At 55.4% G+C, this 19,672-nt stretch overlaps 1 protein-coding gene across 4 annotated transcripts; it reads left to right on the top strand.

Annotated features, from left to right (window-relative positions):
• The first annotated feature begins 5,834 nt into the window (after positions 1-5,834).
• Positions 5,835-12,480, top strand: LOC128838635 (putative N-acetyltransferase 8B). Of its 4 annotated transcripts, none has more exons than XM_054030993.1 (3): positions 5,835-6,127; positions 8,423-8,592; positions 11,652-12,480. In XM_054030993.1, exon 3 carries the CDS (start codon positions 11,674-11,676, stop codon positions 12,343-12,345), a length of 672 nt encoding a protein of 223 aa, XP_053886968.1. In that variant the 5' UTR covers positions 5,835-6,127; positions 8,423-8,592; positions 11,652-11,673; the 3' UTR covers positions 12,346-12,480. The 4 variants fall into 4 exon arrangements, with proteins under 4 accessions (XP_053886968.1, XP_053886965.1, XP_053886967.1 ...); XM_054030990.1 differs by lacking the exon at positions 5,835-6,127 and adding an exon at positions 6,353-6,505; XM_054030992.1 differs by lacking the exons at positions 5,835-6,127; positions 8,423-8,592 and adding an exon at positions 10,329-10,491.
• Positions 12,481-19,672: the final 7,192 nt, after the last annotated feature.

Genomic DNA, 19,672 nt, shown 5'->3' with positions numbered 1-19,672 from the left:
TGGCCTGAGAAAACAGTAGGCTCAACTTTCCTTCTCCTAAACATCATGACAATTAGCACAGGGTAATTTATCCATTACACAGTTCAGATCCAGGTTACCACAACCTTCAAAGAGACATAGAGACAATAATACTGTTTCCCTCAAGTGCCTTCCTAAATGTTAATATTCCTTTTTTGATCTTTGAATCAAAGCTATAGCAATAGACAAGACTTGTTTGCTTACATCAAGACCTGAGCAAACACCTCCCCTTCTACCTCTAACAATGCAGCCTGCATTTCAAAGCTCTATTCATTTACCTGTCTTCCTAACCAGTCTCTACAGTTCGGCCATGGGTCAGGTCAGTCAGTGAGTTAATTAACTCTTTCTGGCCCTGTCACCTTTCAATGAGATATTATATTACGCTCATAACGTCACACCCCCAACGCAAAATTGATGCAGGAGGGGATGACAAACATCGCTGAGTGCATCCCTAGAGCTCCCCATCCTAGGTTCTGTCTCACTAGGGCTTGTACTGGGTTAGAAGCCGTATTAGTGTATAACAGAAATGGTTTACCAAAGTCATGTTCAATAACATGATTGAATCTCTTTACAAACTTGGCTAGAACAATAGTGGATTGGATCTGCTCTTGCAGCATGGTTCCTGTATGTCTCATGTGATCTTGCCAAGAGCTAAAGAAAACAGCTACTTTATCCATACAAGCTCTGGCAAATGTCTGGAACCCAACTAACATTAAGTCAATGTAGATATTAATGTTGTCCATAGTACGGGAATCTTGGCATTTAGCCATGAAAGCAATAAGCTAGCGTGCCTCAGTTTCCCTTCTTATACAGGGCATTAGGTCTGGAATGTCTTTTCTCCTGTGAAAAGTTCCAATACTGTTTACAGGCACTAACAGTCAACATCAGTATTACAAGGCCTTTTAACATAAGGTGTGTTCTTATGTATCACTTTCAACATGTTCAAGGGATTTTCCAAAAGATTAGGCACATTGTACATTTTTACAGTTCTTGGTAATAGTGACACATTAGTTAAAAAATTACCATTAGCAATAGCAACAAATCCATTGAAAGTGTCCATTTACAGTCATGTTTGTCATGGCCACACCTTTGACTCAATACCATTGGGGTTTTGGGGTTTTAGGACTATCCTGTGGCTTCTCTTTGCAAAATTCAGTTTTCTCTTTCCTCCTTGTCCTGAAGGATCAAAGCCTGATTTCTTTTGCTTAACAGAATTCACTGGCTGATTGGGTGTGCTCTCTTTGCTAATAGCTATTAGCAAATCTTTCTTCTCCCTGCCAGCCAGGTAATTTGCAAATTTTCAGCTGCTTCCAGTTTCAAGGCTTGTCTTAAAGAGAGACCACACGAATCCAAAGAGCCTGAGGGTGAGAATTGGCTTGCTCTCCCCAACAGCCTTAAGCATTCAGCCATAAAACTGTTCTGCTCTGAAACACCAGTAACCAAATCTGTCCTCAGACCCTGAAGCACAGACTGCTCACTCACAGAATTAGCATGGAGACAGTCCTGTTCCAACACCATTGTCTTCCCAACAAGCTGGCCACACACAGCCACTTGGTTATAGGGCTGCTCAACTTTCTTAACAGCTTTTACTCCATCTGAGACCTTCTCAGAGCTACCCACACTGGATCTTACAAAAGGAAAGTCAGTGGATCCATTCACAACAGAAAATTTCTGGCTGTTAGGAATTGAAACTTCCTGGATTAAATCACTTTTACACCCTTTAGCTGTAGCAAGCTGCTTGCACAGATTACCATGAGGATTCCTTTCCCTAGGAGCTTTTCTAAGCCACAGTTCACCCCTCACAGAAATTCTGCTCTTACCCTTCCTTGAGCAACAACAGACTCTTTTTGGGTCTTACTCACATCCATGATCACCTTCATCCCATCAGGCAGATTTCTACACAATCCCCTTGCAGACAAACTCATAGACTCACTAGATAAAAGGTTAGAAGCATTCTCCTTCCCTTTGCCACACACACAAGTTCAGGAATCTTTCCTTCTTGCTACAAGTTGTCAAACCATCAGTGGGTAACACAATTAAATCACCTTCTTGCTCTCCTTGTGCCCTGGCTAGGATATCACCCTGATTAGACAGAGTTGCTACATCCTTTTCCAACCACACATTAGCAATAGGCCGAATACAAGCACCAGAATTGTCTGGTCTCTGGGATTTTGCTAGGACACTAACCGGATGCCACCTAGTTACAGTGCCATTCTCCCCAGCAGACACAAACTTACGATCATTCCCTTCTGGGCTTTAGTTGAATCCAGAACCAACTCTGAGACAACTGAATCACCCTCGACCAACACAGTCTGCTTCACAGACAAAGAAGAGCCGGAGACACCTTCTCCTTTACCAGACACACAGCTCGGGATTTCATTTTCCTTGTCCCAGCACACAGGGCTGTTCACAGACAACTGCTTGGAGACCGAGGTAGCTTCCTCCATAGGCAAGTCAATACCCCTGACAGACACAGGCACATTTCCTCCACTGTCACAATTCTCCATACAGGTAACAGGTAAGGGATAGGGACACTCGTTTTCCACTATCCCTGCCTTCCCAAACTGCTGACTAGACAAAGCCATCAGCTCACAAGGCTGCCTGGGCTCATTCAAACTTTTCTTATTCTCCTCTCCCTTCGCTTGATCTAATTTCAGATTTGCTTCTGAGACATTAGACAGACATTCAGAAACTTCATTCATAGCCAAATAGCTCTCTTGCATAGACAACAATTTGGAGACACCCTCCCCAGGCAAATCATTGCCCATAACAGACACCGGTTTAAGCTCATTCCTTTCCTGTGATTGGCTACCTGGACTGAACAGAGCTTTAACATCTTCCCCAATCAAAAGATCCTTAGGCAATAACTTCCTTACACCAGCTATAACTTCACGCTTCGTACCATGGTGGATTCTGGCTAAAGACACGCGTATAGTAAACTCATAGAGGAACATCAACATTCACACTCTGATTTGGTAAGTGATCTTCCTCTTTGACAAGATCTGCTTTAACTAGAGTGATGTTAGAAGCCATCATTTGCCCTAAACAGCTTTTACCATTGACTTTTACACGCTCTATGATTTTTTCATTAACACTCCCATACCGAGCACTGGCCCAATGTATGGGGTCACCTTCTACTGAACTCACAGTAACGGCATTTACATAAAAGGTGGCAGCGCTGGGGTACATTTCGTTACACCCAGACAATTGCTCAGCGTTATACAACATACCAACATTGTTATCAACTGGACTTTCAGGAGGATACACTTTCTGCTGTTCTTCCCTTGCTTTTTGGACGTGGAGCTGAAGTCAGACCGTGTCCTGTTGCATCTGGTGAGCTTTCTCCTCAGCAGCCAGCACCTCCAGACGCCCCTTACGAGCTCTCTCTTCTCTCTCATCAGCCTCCCTCTTTCTTTGATCAGCTTCTCTTTCTAATTCTGCTATGTTTTGCTTTTCCAGCCATCGAAGATCTGCGAGCTTCTGTTCATGCTCAAGTTGCAGTTTATTTGCTGCCATTTGCATTCGAACTTTTTCTGCAGCTTCTGTAGCCTCAGGTAAGGGCTGTGCTCCTGCCTCCGGATCACTGGCCATTAACAGATCTCTCAGTTCTTCATTTGTAGCTTTCTCTCTAAAGCTGATCCCCTTTTCTGAACACAAACCTTCCAGGGCTTTTTTATCAGGGCCTCATATGCTCTTTGCTCAGCCATTGCAACTGCTCTTTAACCCACCAAACTCTCACTCCCAACATCCAGATGTGGATAGCATGGGGTTCTGACCCAGAGCTTCATTGACCTGGTTCTGTGCATCCTGCTGATACGGCATTGTGACAGCGCGGCCCGTGGGACCCAGCTGAGGTCACTCGATCAGGGTGAACTGCAAACAAAACGGGGCAGAGAAACCCCAGACACTGGTGGATCTTCCAATACTTAGATTTACCAAAGAGCACAAAACAGCTCCTGTATTACCTCACTGGTTACTCAGAAGTCCAAACAACGCAGTCCCTCTAAAGTGCCCAGCCTCAGGCCTCCGTCCAGACACACACATCAGATATGATGAGGATTACTGAAAATCTGATCTCATCATATAAAAGAAAAGGTTCTTCCAATCCCAAAGGATATAACTGGACACACCCAGGTCCAATTATAACTTAGATCTTACCCAAAATACACGCTACTAGCCAATTCTTATTAACTAAGCTTAAATATATTAAAAAAGAAAAGAGAGAGTGCTGGTTAAAAGATCAATATACATACAGACTTGAATTCAATTCTTGAGGTTCAGTTGCATAGCAGAGATGAGCTTGTAGTTGCCAAAAGTCCTTTTAGAAATAGTCCAGAGGTTATAGTCCAATGTCCATATTCAGGGTAACTCCAGTCAGTGATTGGGGATCTCAATCCTTATGGCTGAAGGTTTCCCCCTCTTGAATCCCAAAGCAGATCTGAGATGAAGCAGGATCGTGTCCCAGGGTTTTTATACATTTCCAGCAGCCTTTTGGCCTGAGAAAACAGTAGGCTCAACTTTCCTTCTCCCAAACATCCTGGCAATTAGCACAGGGTAATTTATCCATTACACAGTTCAGATCCAGGTTACCACAACCTTCAAAGAGACATAGAGACAATAATACTGTTTCCCTCAAGTGTCTTCCTAAATGTTAATATTCCTTTTTTGATCTTTGAATCAAAGCTATAGCAATAGACAAGACTTGTTTGCTGACATCACAAGACCTGAGCAAACACCTCCCCTTCTACCTCTAACAATACCGGCTGCATTTCAAAGCTCTGTTCATTTACCTGTCTTCCTAACCAGTCTCTACAGTTCGGCCATGGGTCAGGTCAGTTTAATTAACTCTTTCTGGCCCTGTCATCTGTCAATGAGATATTATATTACAGTTATAACGTCACCCCCCGTCTCCTGGAGACACCGCCCTGCTCCCAGTCTCAGCTCAGGGGTGGGGCAGGGCACGGACAGGGCTAAGGGGAGCACGAGGTAAAAACTTTGGGGACAGTTTCACTGGCTTTCAGCCCCCCACTATAAAATGTCCCTGCCCCACAGACAGCGCTGGCGCAGCCCGGAGCATCTCCACAGTACCCGCAGCGTCAGGGATGTCTCTCCGGCGCAGAGCTGGTACCAGAGCTTCGCACGAACTGGCCTTCAGCGAGCTCACGTGGGATGCCAATAACCCAGGGGAGGTTCCATTGTTCTTTGCATTTGCTGAGTGCCTATCCCCCGTATCTGGGCAAGAGGAACTGTGGGGGGGGGAAGGGCTGTGACTCGAGTTTGCTCACATCCCCCACCCCCACCCCACTTCCACCTGCAACCGACACTATTCGTGGTGTGTGTGACCCCCGCAGCGGCTGGTCGCCCCATTGTCCTGCACACACGCAGCCAGACAGGCTCTGCCCCCAGCAGCTCCCAGTCCACAGAGAAGCCCCAGGCAAAGGGCTGAGGGGAAACACGCCCAGGGAGGGGAAGGGACTGAGCCGACATCCCGCAGCAGGTCAGGGGCAGAGCTGGGGTAGCCCCGGTCTCCTGCATGCTAGCCCACTGCCCCAGCCACTAGCCCACACAGCCTGGCTTCTGGCTGTTAGCTGCTGCGTGAAGTGGCCGAGGCCTGACCCCCAGGGAATGTGCCTCGGCCGCTGGCGGGTGGGTCGTGCTGTGATCCCCTTACAGAGATGGGGACTCCCAGCCACAGAGCAGCTCTTTTGGTGCCATGCAAAGGCGACGAGACACAGCTATAATCTGCTTCCACGCCCAGGAACCAGCTTGAGCTTCCGCCAGCAAGGAGGGAAGCAGTTGGGGGGGGGCTCTGGAGTGCGTGGGGGGGGCGAGCAGCTTATTGCTGGAGTGCGGCTGTCGGGGGAAAGCTGAACTGTTGCAAAGACCCCGTCCTGTCCCCCCAGGCAGCGCTGCCTGCGTCAGGCTCTCTCTAAAGCCTGCTTTCCCTTTAAGCAGCCTGGGCCCTGCCAGCTGGCTGGATCCCCGGGGAAGGCGGCTACATCTCGGCTCTGGGCACCTAGCGGCTGTATCACTACTGCTCTGGAGCTCCTGGCTGGAAGTGGGGGGCTTTCCCTCCGGCTGGGAGGCACCTGGCTGGGTCTCTGCACAGGTAAGTCCTGCAGCTGGGAGAGGGGGTTGGGGGCACTGCAGAGTGTCGCTGCAGCCTGGGGCTTTGCACGGCCACAGAACAATGGCTGGCCTGGGGGGCCCTGTGCCATGGTGCTAAGGGGCTGCTCAGGAGAGGAACAGGCTTTGCTCCTGGCTGCAGCTGGCAGTGTTTCCTCCTTGGCTGCAAAAGCAGGAACTGAAACCGCTTCCAAGGCCCTGAGCTGGCCAGCCCACAGTGCCCATGCAGGGGCCATGGAGGTGGGGGCTGTTCCTGGGGACTGGCTGGCCAAGCCGCGGCTACACTGAGCTTTGGAGCCCAGGGTGTTCTGAGAGCAGGGGAGAGAACCCAGGCGTCCTGCCCAGCCAGGCAGCAGAACAGGTATGAGCGGGCGAGCAGTGACTGCTGCGCTCCCTCTCCAGAGCTTCCCGTGGTGCCTGGGTGTGTAAGGGCCAGGCCGAACCGAGGGGATCTGGCGCACGTCAGGGCCTCCCCTGTGCCGGGCATGGAGCATTTCCCCGAGGGCAGCCGTCGCTCACCATGCCCCAGAGCAGGCGAGCTTCTGCGCAGCACGAGGGGCCTGTGGTTAGAGCCCGTGGCTTGGAGTCAGGCCATCCGGGGTCTCCCCAGGGAAGTGTTAGATCCACAGAGCGTCGCACGAAAGTGTGTAAGGCCAGGTGTGCAAAGGGAGGCACTGAGCAGCCTGCCCCCATCACCAGCAGTGCCAGGCTCCCGGGTCAGTGCCTAGGGTTACCCTTCGTCCGGATTCCCCCGGACATGTCCGGCTTTTTGAGCTAAAAATAGCGTCCGGGGGGGGACTTGTAAATGTCCGGACTTCTCCCCCCCATGCAGAGCACGTGCGGCTAACAGGGCAGCCAGCCGGATGGTGCCACTTACATGGGGCTCTGACAGCCAGAGAGACCCTCCTCCGCTTCCCCTGCAGCAGAGATCACTCCCTCCCTCCCTGCATTCGCGGATCGCCTCCGGCAGTCTGGAGCTCCTCCCGCTCCCCAGCGTGCCGGGACGAACGGCTCAGGAAGTTCCTGAGCAAGCTCACCGAGACATTAGGCGAAGGCCAACGACAGGGGGGCCAGGGGGTCGGAGAAGGGGCAGGAAGGTTCTGGAGGGGGCAGTCAAGAGACGGGGGGGGTCGGGAGTTCGGGGGGGGCTTTCTGGGGGAGGGTGGATAAGGTTTTGGGCAGTCAGGGTACAGGTAGGGGGTATGGTTCTGGGGGGCATTTTGGGGGGGGGTCTTAGGAGGGGACAGTTAGGGGACAAGGAACAGGGAGGCTTAGGTAGTGGGTGGGGTTCTGGAGGGCAGTTAGGAGCAGGGGTCCCAAGAGGGGGCAGTCAGGGGACAAGGAGCGGGGGGGGGGGTTGGGAGTTCTGGGGGCAGGGCTGTCAGGGGGCAGGGCTGGGGAGAGGGATTGGAGCAGTCAGGAGACAGGGAGCAGAGGGGTTTAGATGGGTCGGGAGTTCTGGGGGGGGGCTATCAGGAGGTGGAGAATGGTTGGATGGAGCGTGGGAGTCCCAGAGGTTTGTGTGGGGGTGGGGGTGTGGATGAGGGTTGGGGCAGTCAGGGGACAGGTAGGGGGCCAGTTAGGATGGGGGGAGGGTCTCAGGAGGGGGCAGTCAGGGGACAAGGAACGGGGGGAGGGTTGGGGGTCCTGAGGGGGGGAAGTAGGAGGGATAGGGGCGGGGCTAGGGCAGGATGGGGAGGGGCTAGGGCAGGACAGGGGCGGGGCTCCTCCCGTCCTCTTTTTTGCTTGCTGAAATATGGTAACCCTAGTCAGTGCCCAACCCACCACCCGGCAGCTGCCTGGGATGGCTGCTGGCCTCCCCCGGGGGCTGGGTTAGGCTCACATACTCCCACGACAAGGCCGGGGAGAATTTCCCGAATGTTTTTCTGTTCGTTGTGATCACTGGCTGGGGGAAGTCCAATCAAACCGCCCAATGAACGCTCCAGGGGGCCTGGCGAAGTGGCTCTGCAGGGGGTTTATGGCCATTCCTGCCTTAAAACAATCCCCGAGCTGTGTGCCTGCACCGGGGCTTCCACCCCTTCCCTCCCACCCCTTCGTTCCTCTCTATCCAGCTGACACCTGCTCCCTCTGGGGTCTCCCCACCCCTCCTGCTACCCAGGGTTCCCCTCCCATCCCAGGGCTGGGCCCCCTGCCCTGCTCCTTGCTGGGGAAGGTGAAAGAGCAGAGGAGGAATAGGGAATCCAGGAAATGCCCCATGGAGTCGAGGAGCTTCCTGTGGGATTGGTCCCAGCTGATGGTTATTGTCCTTTGTCCCCAGCGGTGTGGGGCAAAGTCCCCGGATACAGAGCAGCTCTCTTCTCCCACGAGTCCAGGAAGCCTCTTCTGCTCCCGAGCGTGGAATCTCCGGGGACTTGGGATCCAGGGATCTGCTCCCAACACTCCTGCAAGGTCAGCAGGTCTTCCTGAGCAGCGCTGCACCCCCGCTGGGTAGGTACCGCGCTGGGCAAGGGGACGAGGGTGACGGGACCACTGCAGTGCGAGCTGCTCTGGGTGCGGATCTGGGGGAGGGGGAGAGGCTGATCCACAGACACCCGCCATCCGCTTCCAGACGGGATCGCAGCCCATTAGTCTGGGGAGCTGCTAGGAGCGTGGGGCATGGATAGGGCCGTCCTTAGGATTTATGGTGCCCTAGGCGGGATTATTAAACTGGTGCCCTTATGCCCGACTTGCTCTTAGCAGCACAAATATAAGCTTACAGTATTGGAAAACTTGCCACATGCACTTTATTAAAAACAGTTTAACTTAATTAAGCACACTGTAATGCTGGTGGACTAGCACTAAAGAAGTAGCGCTATAGAAAAAAATCTGATTTATTGACAGAATGAAGCAAATAATATAATATAGCCGTGAGTCTGTGACTTTGAGCTAGTGTGAAGACACCTCACAAGGCGCTCTGCCCTGACTGAGACACGGTAGAGTTGGAAACCCAGGTCATTTTTACAAAGCCACTTTTTAGTTTTAAAATGTATAGTGGGCATCAGTCTTAATGTTAGTTACAACTCTCTATCAACCTTCTACTGTAAACAGATCAATGGCATTATCCAGTTTAATAAGCTGGGTTTCCAAGCAGTGGGGAAATAGAACCCTAGTTTTACTCCTAGGTAAAGCACAAAGAATGAAGTCAGAACAGAATCATCTCCTCTAGATGAAGGTAGCACAGAAATGTTACACAAGTCCTATTGTGCCTCATTGTTCTTTGGAAAGACGTGAGCAATAGCAGTATATTTTGGGCACTGCCAGAAATACAGGATAAATCACTGCCTCTAAAGTTCCATCAGAAACTGACATTTTCACAGCTCTCGCGTGATCTGCTACACAGATTCTTCACAAGGAAGTGTCCCTGGCCTTTTTAACTCGTATTAACCATGTATTTACTTTATGAAAGTTGGACAAAACATTGTGAAAACGTAAGACATTGGCTGCCCAACCTCTGGCAGGACCGGCTCCAGGGTTTCGGCCGCCCCAAGCAGCCAAAAAAAAAAAAGCCGCGATCGCAATCACGATCTGCGGCGGCAATTCGGCGGGAGCTCCTTCGCTCCCAGGCGGAATGAGGGACCGTCTGCCGAATTGCCACCGAATACCTGGACCTGCCGCCCCTCTCCGGAGCGGCCGCCCCAAGCACCTGCTTGAGAAGCTGGTGCCTGGAGCCGGCCCTGACCTCTGGGCTGGCAAACGCTATACTGACTCACTGGGAAAAAAAGCAAGAGAATCCTACAACATATGGTCACTCTATGCACTAGTAAGGGGACGAGCATGTTACAGTGGTTGGAGGCTCTATTCAGCAGTAACAGGGCTAGAGGAAAGCCAGTCAACATTTTTTGTTTCTCTGATGAAAACTGGCCCACTCCCTGCCCCAAACCTGTCACAAATAATTGTCAACAACTTCATTTTCTGTTTTTGGCTAAGATATTGATTTTTTTTTGTAAATATTGAAATTGGATTCCGGACTGTTAGCCAGCATTTTTGGCAAACAAAGTTGTTAAATGACAATCTAAATGGCAACACAATACTGCTTACATGCTTGGCTCACCCCCAGCCTGCTGGTCCCACAGCTGCAGTAGAGGAGGAGATCGGTGGAAAACTGCAGGACCCCAAAATCCACCTCTTGGGGTGCAGAGTGGCAACAGCAGCAGCAAACCCTCAGGTCCAATCACACACCAATGGGCACCACCGCCAGCCCCACGGAGCATGGTGAAGTTAGCCCAGCATCTGATCTCAGGGACGGGGCACCCCTGGAGCCACCACAGCACGTCCTGCCCTGCGCAGCTCCCCCTGGATGAGATGGATCACTGCCAGCCCGGGGCAGAGACGCGCTCCCCAGCTACGGTGACCAGATGTCCTGATTTTTTAGGGCCAGTCACGATATTTGGGGCTTTGTCTTATAGAGGCACCAATTAACCCCCACCTAGGGTGACCAGACAGCAAGTGTGAAAAATCAGGACAGGGGGTGGAGGGTTAAGAGCCTGTATAAGAAAAAAAAACAACCAAAATTGGGGCTGTCCCTATAAAAGTGGGACATCTGGTCACCCTACCCCAACCCCCTGTCCTGATTTTTCACACTGGTCACCCTTTCCCCAGCCCAGCAGCTGTGCGTGACATCCCAACCCTGGCTAGCTGCGGAGGAAGTGAGTTAGTTTCACTTTCATTCCTCAGAGTCAGCACGCAACGCCACGCCCCCCCCCCCCCCCACACACACACACACACGCACCCACACACTTTCCCTAGCACCTCACCCAACCGAGCCCTGCCGGAGGGGAGGAGGGAGAGAGGGGTGCTCCGTGGGGGGGAGGGGGAAAGGGGTGGTGCTCCGTGGGGGGGGGAAGAATGGACCTTATAGGGGGGGCAACAAAGGATACTGCCAGAGCCACCCAGCCTGCCTCACCTCACGCCAGGGGAGAGAGTCACACTCACAGGTGAGTTCCTTCCCCCCCCCCCCAGACCCCAGCAGCCAATCCCCTCCCTCAGACTGTGCTGCAGGCATTCGGCTCTCTCTAGGACCCAGCGCAGCTCTTACATGCTCCACGGCTTGCCCTCTGTCTGGCAGAGCGTGTGGTGCCCTGGAAGAGCGGTGCCCTACGCGACTGCCTATGGCTAAGGACAGCCCTGGGCATGCAACCTCCACAGCCAGCCTGTCGCCAGCTAGGGCTGGCATTTAAAGGGGCAGCGTCCACCTAGTGAAGCCCCCTGCCCTGCCCCCCCCCAGCCCCTCTACCCTGAGCCCCTGGGAGAGATTGTCCCCCCCCGCCCCCAAACCGTTCCTGGTGCTCCTCTCGCAGGGCAGGGCTGATGGGTGGGTGCTGAGGTAGCTGGGAGTGGGGGTGATGAGATGGCAGGGCGGTGGGTGGAGGCGTGGAAGGTGTTTGCCAGGAGTCAGTGAGGGTGGCGTGGAGCCCAGTGCAGTGAGAAGCCAGGGGCACTGCGGGAAGTGGCCGGTGGATCAGCAATGTCCCAACCCGCTCCCCTGGTTTAATCTCTGTCTGCCCTAGTGTGCCTGGGCTGTGCGGCCCCATGGCCCTGTACCGCATCCGGCAGTACGAGGACGGTGACTACGAGGCCGTGCGCACCATGTTCGGACGTGGGATTAAGGAGCACGCTCCTGCTGGCTACATCCACGTGTTGAAGCGTCCCCAGGCCCAGCTGCTCTTCCTGGGCCTGTTCCTGGCGGTGCTCGCGGCCTTCGGGTCCCTCCTGGTCTCCCTCCTGGCTCTCCTGCTCGCTCTCACCGGGGGCTGGTTTTTCATCCGGTCTCTCTGGACCGATTATGTCCAGCAGTCTCTTCGCAACGACCTACTGGACATCCGGAGAACCTACGTGGAGGCAGCAGACTCTTGTCTCTGGGTGGCAGAGGCTGAGGGGGCGGTGGTGGGCATGGTGGGGGCCGTCCTACCCGAGGACCCGTCAGAAAGGGGGCACGCCCTGGAACTGAAGCGTATGTCTGTGGGGAAGGAGCACCGGGGCCGGGGCATTGCCAGGGCGCTCTGCAGGACGGTCATCCGTTTCGCCCAGGAACGCGGGTACAGTGCGGTCGTGCTGTCCACCTCCATGGTTCAGTACTCGGCCCAGCAGCTGTACGAGAGCATGGGCTTCCGGAGGGTCTCGCAGAGGTCCCCATCGCGCCTCGCCAGCTTCCTGCAGTTCTCCGTCTTCTATTACCGATACGAGATTCCAGGGTCTCGCTGAAGGCTCAGGGGTGGCGATTCTTCCCCTGCCTGCTCAGCCGCTGGGAGCTTTGTCTGGCTTGTTAATTAACCCCCAGCAAGTTGCTACTTTTTTACCTTTTGGGTTAAAAAATAAACAGAGCTTGGAGGAAAAGTCTCATGTGCGTGACACTGTTCTTGTGCTGGCTTGGGATTATTGTTCCCCCAGGGGCTCCCCCTTCCCCGCAGCCACCTGGGTCCCCTGGATCTGAACTTCACCCCTGGAGCTGAGCCGGCCGGGGTCAGACTCACCCCCATTTGCTCAGTGGTTCCTAGATGGCCCCTGACCCCTAAAGAACCAGGCGACCCTGGCAAGGAAACCTCTGTGAACGTTCATTTGAATTTTCACCCACTCGTCTTTGACAGGTTCGTGTCTCATTCCTGTCACCCACAGAAATGTCCAATCCTTGGATCTTGCCAATTTCTTCACCCCCCACAACACCCAGTAGCAGTGAGTTCCACAGGCTGGCTATGTGTCGTGTGGAAAAGGCAATTCCTTTGCTAGGTTTACAATTCCCACCTTTGCCTTTCGTTGGCTGTCCCCTTGTTGGTGTATCCTGAGACAAGGAGAACAGAAGCGCTGGATCTTCGTTCTGTAGCCCATTCGTTCTTTTATTCATGTTGAACACGTCACCTTAGAGAGGAGATGGATAAGAGTGAACAAGCCCAGGCTCGTTGATCTCTTCATGGGAGAGGTTTTTCCAGGCCCTTGTTGGTCCCCGTTGCCCTCCTCTGAACCCGCTAGTTCTGCAATCTCCTTTCGAAGACGGACCCTATCCAGATCGACCTCTCTTTGCTGGCCCTGGTGGGCCGGGCACGTGGCAGCCCTGGGTGCACATGCTCACTTGCTCTTGCTCCTCGCAGCCCAGAGTCCTCGGCACCTCCCCGACAGCCCCGCTCGCTCACCCGTTTCCAGGCAGTGCGAGGTGTATCGATTGCAGCAGCAGCCATGGCAGGAGACGAGCGAGGGTGTGAACGCCCCGCTTGGCCGGAGCACACAGCTCTGTCTGGGGGTTCGTGTCCTCAGCGCTAAGGGCACAGCTGGGCGGCTGGCTCCCAGGGCAGTCGACGGAGACGTGCTAGCTCTGATTTGAGCTGGCGGGCTAAAAGTAGCCGTGTGGCTGCAGTAGCTCAGGCTAGCCGGCTGGGTACATACCCAGGGGAGCGCAGCTGAGACTGGACGTGGGCGGCTAGCTGGAGCTATGGGTCTCCCAGAGCGGCGTGACCCCAATACCCTGGTGTGCCAGCGCCATGCAGCACCCCAGAGCCCCAGCCCCACAGCACACAGGGGCTGGGAGGTGCCAATCCGTTGGGGTCCTTGGCTGGGTGGTGCCGCCCAGGGGGAAAGCCCTGCACTGTTGTCACCAGCCAGCAGCTGGGATTCTGCGGCATCAGCTGCTCCCCAGCCATTCCCAGGGCAGGCACTCCTGCAGCCGCTGAGCCGGGCCCCAGGGGCTGGTGGAGAGCAGACCCCGCAGCGGGAGGAATGCCTGGTTTTAATCCTGCCCAGCGCAAGGCTGGGTGGTGCAGTGGTTAGGGCGCTAGCTTCGGACTGGGGCGATGCCGGTGCTATGCCCTGCTCCGCCACAGCCTGCCTGGATGTCCTTAGGCCAGTCACTTAGCCGCTCTGTGCTTCAGTCCCTGACTGTGCTGGGGCAAGCAGCCCTGCCTTACCTACGGCGGGGTGTGAGAACAGAGCTTGTTTTAGTAAAGGGAAATCATGTCTCACCACTCTACTAGAATTTTTTGAGGGGGTCAACATGTGGACAAGGGGGATCCAGTGGATATAGTGTACTTAGATTTTCAGAAGGCCTTTGACAAGGTCCCTCACCAAAGGCTCTTATGCAAAGTAACCTGCACCAGGATAAGAAGGAAGGTCCTCTCGTGGACTGATAACTGGTTAAAAGATAGGAAACAAAGGGTAGGAATAAATGGTCAGTTTTCAGAATGGAGAGAGGTAAATAGTGGTGTCCCCCAGGGGTCTGTACTGGGCCCAATGCTGTTCTACATATTTATAAATGATCTGGAAAAAGGGGTAAACAGTGAGGTGGCAAAATTTGCAGAGAATACAAAATGCCTAGAGTGGTAGCCGTGTTCGTCTGTATCAGCAAAAACCACGAGGAGTCCTTGCGGCACCTTAGAGACTAACAAACTTATTTGGGCATAAGCTTTTGTGGGCTAGAACCCACTTCATCAGATGCATGCAGTGGAAAATGGCCTTACCCCCTGCGTCCTCCAGCCCCCAGCACTGGGGCTGCTGCTGCCGCCTCCTCCCCCCACACCCCCCCTTACCTGCTACAGGCTTCCCGTGACTCAAATGTTCGCGGGAAGCAGGGGAGGGGGCGGAGACTTTGGGAGGGGGCAGAGGCAGGGGCGGGGCTGGGGGCGGGGCCGGGGCCCCAGGGAGTGTCCTCCATTTGGAGGCACAAAATATGGTAACCCTAAGGGTGACCCACCCCAGTGGCTCTGGCAGGGCCATTTGGCCCTTGGTAGGCCACATCCAGCTCCTAATAGGGCCACTGCCTCTCCTCCCCCCCCCCCCCCCGGCAGCGCTGCAGAGAGTCTCGTGACTGAACGGGCCATGGTGCCCCGCTCCCCTTCCGTGCCCCACAATGGCCCTTCCACCTCTGGCTGAGCCAGGGTGAGGTGCTGGGGGCTCGGTCCTTGGACTGGGCCTCAGGGGCCCTGGGTTCCAGCTGCCGGGGCCCTGGGCAAGTCATCCCCTGACCACCTCGTTGTCTGCCTTGTCAAGATGGGCTCGGCCCTCCCGGTGTGTTGGTGCAGCCCCTAGCACTCGGCTGCACCAGGCCCTGCTGCAAAGCTGAAAACGGCAGGAAGTTTTCCATGCTGCCCGGCTGTGGGGTGGGCTATGGGGCTGCTCATCTGGCAATGTGTGGCCTAACCCCCTGCCTCCTCCAGCCCCCCGCAGCGGGGCTGCTGCTGCTGGGAATGGGAAGAATCCAGAACGATAACAACGGCATTAGAGCTGCTCCTTTCTGGGCACTTCACGGCCCCATGCGAGGAGCCTGGTGGGTGGGCTAGAATTCACTGCCCTTCGCCAGTCCCTAAAACCCCCCCAACTCCCCTAGAAATGCAGCTGGAGCCCCAGAATTGTCCCTGAGGATTTCCGGCACGGATTGCACAGGCCCATTTCCCCACATTCACGTCCCCAAAAAAGCCAAGGGCATGAACTTAAGTACCAACTTTATAAAATCTTATGACAAAGAAACTTAACTTCATTTTTACACCATAACATGGCTACTTTATGATCGACATCCATTATCTGCAGTGATCCATCAAGAAAGAAAAGAAATGAAATCTAAACAGGCCGGTCCCCACAGCAACCCTGTGAGAAGAAATGCAGAGTTCCCAAAAGCTTAGGGTTAGGCCGGGTGAGTCTCAGTTAGTCTTTGATCCCCATATCTCTACAATCGGCCAAGTAGGGTTGCCAGGTGTCCAGTTTTTGACCGGCATGCCCATTCGAAAAGGGACCCTGGTGGCTCCGGTCAGCATTCGTGTCTGGGCCATTAATCCAGGCAGCAGGGCTAAGGCAGGCTCCCTACTTGTCTTGGCTCCGCACGGCTCCCGGAAGCAGCGGCATGTCCCCCTCCAGGTCCTAGGCGTAGGGGCAGCCAGGAGGCTCCACGTGCTGTCCATGCCCGAAGCGCCAGCTCTGTAGCTCCCATTGGTTGGGAGCTGTGGGGGCGGCAGCTGCAGATGGGGCAGTGCGTGGAGCCTCCTGGCCGCACCTCCGCATAGGAGCCAGAGCAGGGGACATGCCGCTGCTTTTGGGAGCTGCCTGAGCTAAGCACCGCTTGCAGCCTGCACCTTGGCCGCCCTCCCGTGCCCCAACCCCCTGCCCCATTCCTGATTCCCCCCCCCCCCCCCCCCGCCCTCTGAACCCCTCGATCCCAGCCCTGGGCAAGTTCCTGCTGCCTGCTCCTGGGCTCGGCTTCTCCCAGCCCACCAGGGCCTTTTGCAAAGCACCTGCCCGCTTGCCCTGCTGGAGTCTGAGTCTGGCTAGGGGACCCCGTTGAGCACACCCAGAACTATCACACCCAATTCCAGAAGCTTCTGGCTGGGGGGGGCTAATGGTGCTGCCCCAGACATGACTCACCCCCACCCCACAGCTCGCTGAAAGAGCTCTCTCCCCATTAGGCAGGGGGGTTACACCAGCACGGACTCACCCTTTGACCCTGGGAGGGGCTGGTTGGGCCTGGGGGGGGGGCTTGTACACAGGAGCCAGGAGTTCCTTCTCCAGCCACTCCTGCCTGGCCCCCTGTAAATGTGCTGCGGCCTGCGTGTGTCCTCGTGCACATACAGCATGGGGCTCTGGCACTCGTGTGTGCACAGCCGATAGCCTGCATGAACCAAAGCGGGGGCGGGGGGAGAGGTTCCTGCCGAGCTTCAGCCCACGGGTAAGTGCGAATTCCCGCGGCTGCCTGTGGCAATGAGCCAGCGTGGGAGAACAGGCGCTTTGTACCTGCAGGGGGACGGGGTTGGGGCCCTTTCCAGCCAGCTACCCTGTCCCTCTGGCACCCAGCCTGGCAAAGCGAGAACGGCCTGTCTGCCCATGTGCCCCCGGCTGGGGCTGGTGTGAGGCGTGGGGCAGGCCTGGAGGGGAGCTGGTGGAGGAAGGGCTGGAAGAGACGGGTTCTGTCAGCTGAGCGGCTGGAACCAAGTCAGTCTGAGCTCCCCCCACTCCTCCTCCCAGGAACCACCAGGTCACAGCAGCTCCGGGTCCCTCTGGCCCAGTGATGGGCAACCTAGGCTAGTGAGTGGGCTGCATGAGTGGCCCTCCTTTATCTCAGTGGGCCGCAAGATTGAAATCGGACATGTGCACTAACCATGACCCCATGAATAAAATTAAATCCATTTAATACACGCTGAATATTTCATAACAAGTTATAGAAATGTTTAATCATTCATTTATTAATAGAACGGTCACCAACCTCAACTAGTCAAAAAAGAAATACTGAAGCTTACCTACATCGTACTCAGTGTGAATTCTGCTTGGCTCGGGCCGCCACAGGCTTGCTTAGGTTAGGAGTAAGGGCTGTGCAGGTGTTTCGCAATTCAGCACTGAGCTTTCCATCCAGTAGCCTGCTGCGTTTCTTGCATTTGATGTGTCCCGTAGCAGAAAACGTCTGCTCGCCTGGGTATGTCGAGCCAAAGATTGACATCAGCTTTGCAATGCTGTGCCGGAGAACTAGACCAGAGGTATTCAACTACCGTTCTCGTAAACCTTTCCTCTTTAGCTGGTTAATTTCATCTTCATCCAAGGCACAGACATGAATTAATTCCTCCTCAAACTCCCTTTTATCCCCCCCAGAGCTCTGCCATACCACTCCACATTTGCCCAGATCAAACACAAATGGATGTGAGAGCGCTGAGAGGCAGGGCTTCAGAGCTCTCCGAGAAGAAAAGCGGTTCTCGAAACGCTCTGCCAGCGTAGCCAGCACTTGTCTGTGAACTGACGGATCAGATTCAGTTCCTTGATCAGTGTTTGTCCAGCATTTTTTCAAATGCGGGCAGTGAGTGTCATCACGTGGAGGTAACTGAGTTGACATTAACTGCAGGTGTAGCATGAATTTTCTGACCCTACAATTAGTGTGGGCAGAGGTGATTTTTTTTCCCCTGCAACGACTCGTTCAACACGTTCAGTTGACCAGTGATGCCGACGAGAAAAGCCACATCCAAAATCCAGTTTTCATCTTCTAACTCTGGGTCCGTTTGAGATTTCTGAGCAAGAACCTGCTGGATTTCTGGAGGCAGTGCCAGGAAACGGCCCAGGACTTTACCATGGCGTCACCACCGCACTTCAGTGGGCGTGACGAGGTCTCCATCTTCTGTTTCAATTTGGTGCACAAGTTCCCCACCCGGACGGTGAAGCAGGGGACGAGCGTGTATGAAGTGAACAATCTGCACCACGTTGTCTATTACAGCTTTCGGTCTGTCTCCCTTGTCAGGTTTAGTGCAGAGCACTTCTTGGTGTATGACGCAATGCACCCCAAATATGTCAGGGACACAAGCTTTCAACAAAGCACAAAGCCATGGTGTGTTCCTGGCATGGAGGGGCACCCATCTGGTGTAACCCGCTTCCAGCAACAAGGGCCTTGCCCAGCCGCTTGGCTAGTCCCTGCCCTGCCCCCTCCCACAGGCACTGCCCAGCCCTCCGCAGCCCCCAAAGTGTGCACCCCCCTTCCCAATAGCTGACCCTATAGCGTGCCTGCCACTCAATGAGCAGCCTAACCCCCTGCCCCCAGCCTCCCTACAACCCCCGCTTCTCCCCAGGGACAACCCCCCCCAAACACTGACCCTCCCCAGCCCACCTCCACCTGCCCCATGGCCCAACAGCTGGCGAGGGAGGATGGGCTGGCAGGCCGCGGGGAGGGGGAAGCAGCCCTGTTTGCTTCACAGCTTAGCTGATTAATCCAAACAGATGTAATCACCTCCCTGGCAGGTCCCCCGTCCCCCCTCCCCCCCGCCCATTCTGCCGCCCGAGGGGACAGAGCCTCGGTCATTGGCAGGCAGCCCAGCCTGGCTCCTACACAGACGGAGCGGGTGGGAACCCCAGCGCACTGCGGGCGCTCTGTGCCCAGCCCCTGGAGCGTCGCTAACGCAAACAGCCCCGACCCAGCGTCCTGCCCACCGACCGGCAGCCAGGTACGGACCAGCACCACGTCCCCGTGTCAATAGGGCCCAACACGGAACCCATTGTACCTGCCAGCGGAGCTGGGCCCGAGGAGACGGGCGCCTGGCCTGGGCCTGGCTTCTGGTGCCCGGGAGGGGCTGGTTGGGCCTGGGGGTTAGGCGCACCCCCGGCTCCCAGCCCCGCGCACCCCCGGCTCCCGGCCCCGCGACCCCAGCTCCCGGCCCCGCGGGCCCAGACCAGCTCCCCGACCCCGGCCCGGCTCCCGGCCCCGCGGGCCCGGCCCGGCTCCCCAACCCCGGCCCGGCTCCCCGACCCCACGCCCAGCCCGGCCCGGCACTGCGACCCTGGCCCGGCCTGGCCCCCAGCCCGGCACCACGCGCCCGGCCCGGCTCCCGGCCCGGCACCATGCCCCCGGCCCCGCAACCCCGGCCCCGCACCGCCGACCCCAGACAAAGAGGCCCCGGTCGAGCCCTCCCGATTTTCCCGGACATGCCCGGCTTTTGGGGATTTCCCCCCGGACGGGGATTTGAGCCCCCAAAAGCCGGACATGTCCAGGAAAATCCGGACGTATGGTAACCCTAGTCACCCTGAGCCTGATTAAGGCGAAGGACCATTCAGCCTCCCTCCTGTGCACATGGAGCCACCCACAAGTCAT

The sequence above is a fragment of the Malaclemys terrapin genome, chromosome 5, assembly GCF_027887155.1.
Source record: "Malaclemys terrapin pileata isolate rMalTer1 chromosome 5, rMalTer1.hap1, whole genome shotgun sequence".
Lineage (NCBI taxonomy): Eukaryota > Metazoa > Chordata > Testudines > Emydidae > Malaclemys > Malaclemys terrapin.
This window is presented reverse-complemented; position numbering and strand designations above follow the sequence as displayed.